General features: G+C 57.8%; 1 protein-coding gene across 1 annotated transcript in view; it reads right to left on the minus strand.

Annotated features, from left to right (window-relative positions):
- Positions 1–506: 506 nt before the first annotated feature.
- The window catches only part of LOC110391899 (vitamin K epoxide reductase complex subunit 1-like protein 1), a gene marked incomplete in the record, with an annotated part of 4,360 nt that continues 4,093 nt past the window's right edge, over positions 507–773 (minus strand). The window contains 1 exon segment of the mRNA XM_021383859.1: positions 507–773. Coding sequence (XP_021239534.1) covers positions 595–773 — 179 coding nt within the window.

The following is a 773-nucleotide window of genomic DNA, read 5'->3' on the forward strand; positions in this document are numbered from 1 at the left end:
CATACAGACACCGCCAGGTTGTCACCGCCATGTTGTCACCATACAGACACTGCCAGGTTGTCACCGCCATGTTGTCACCGTGCCACGTTGTCACCATACAGACACCGCCACATTGTCACCACCATGTTGACACCAGACACCACCACACTGTCACCGCCACCTTGTCACCATACAGACACCACCATGTTGTCACCGCCACGTTGTCACCATACAGACACCACCATGTTGTCACCACCACCTTGTCACCATACAGACACCACCACGTTGTCACCGCCACCTTGTCACCATACAGACACTGCCATCTTGTCACCGCCATCTTGTCACCGCCACATTGTAACCATACAGACACCGCCACGTTGTCACCGCCACATTGTCACCATACAGACACCACCACGTTGTCACTGCCACATTGTCACCATACAGACACCGCCATCTTGTCACCACCATTGTCACCATACAGACACCACCACGTTGTCACCGCCACCTTGTCACCATACAGACACCGCCAGGTTGTCACCGCCATGTTGTCACTGCCACATTGTCACCATACAGACACCGCCATCTTGTCACCGCCATGTTGTCACCGCCATCTTGTCACTCCCGTTTCAGGGCCGGGGGCCGTTGGCAGCGCCGCCAGCGGCGGTAGTTGAGGAAGAGGAGCGCGGCGTTGACCGCGTAGGTGCTGAGGCAGACGAGGCAGAGGTCGCGGAGGCCGAAGGCCAACACCAGCGCCAGGTACAGCGAGGCCACCACCGACGTCACCGACGTCACCA

This window comes from Numida meleagris, unplaced genomic scaffold, assembly GCF_002078875.1.
Source record: "Numida meleagris isolate 19003 breed g44 Domestic line unplaced genomic scaffold, NumMel1.0 unplaced_Scaffold610, whole genome shotgun sequence".
In the NCBI taxonomy this organism is placed as follows: domain Eukaryota; kingdom Metazoa; phylum Chordata; class Aves; order Galliformes; family Numididae; genus Numida; species Numida meleagris.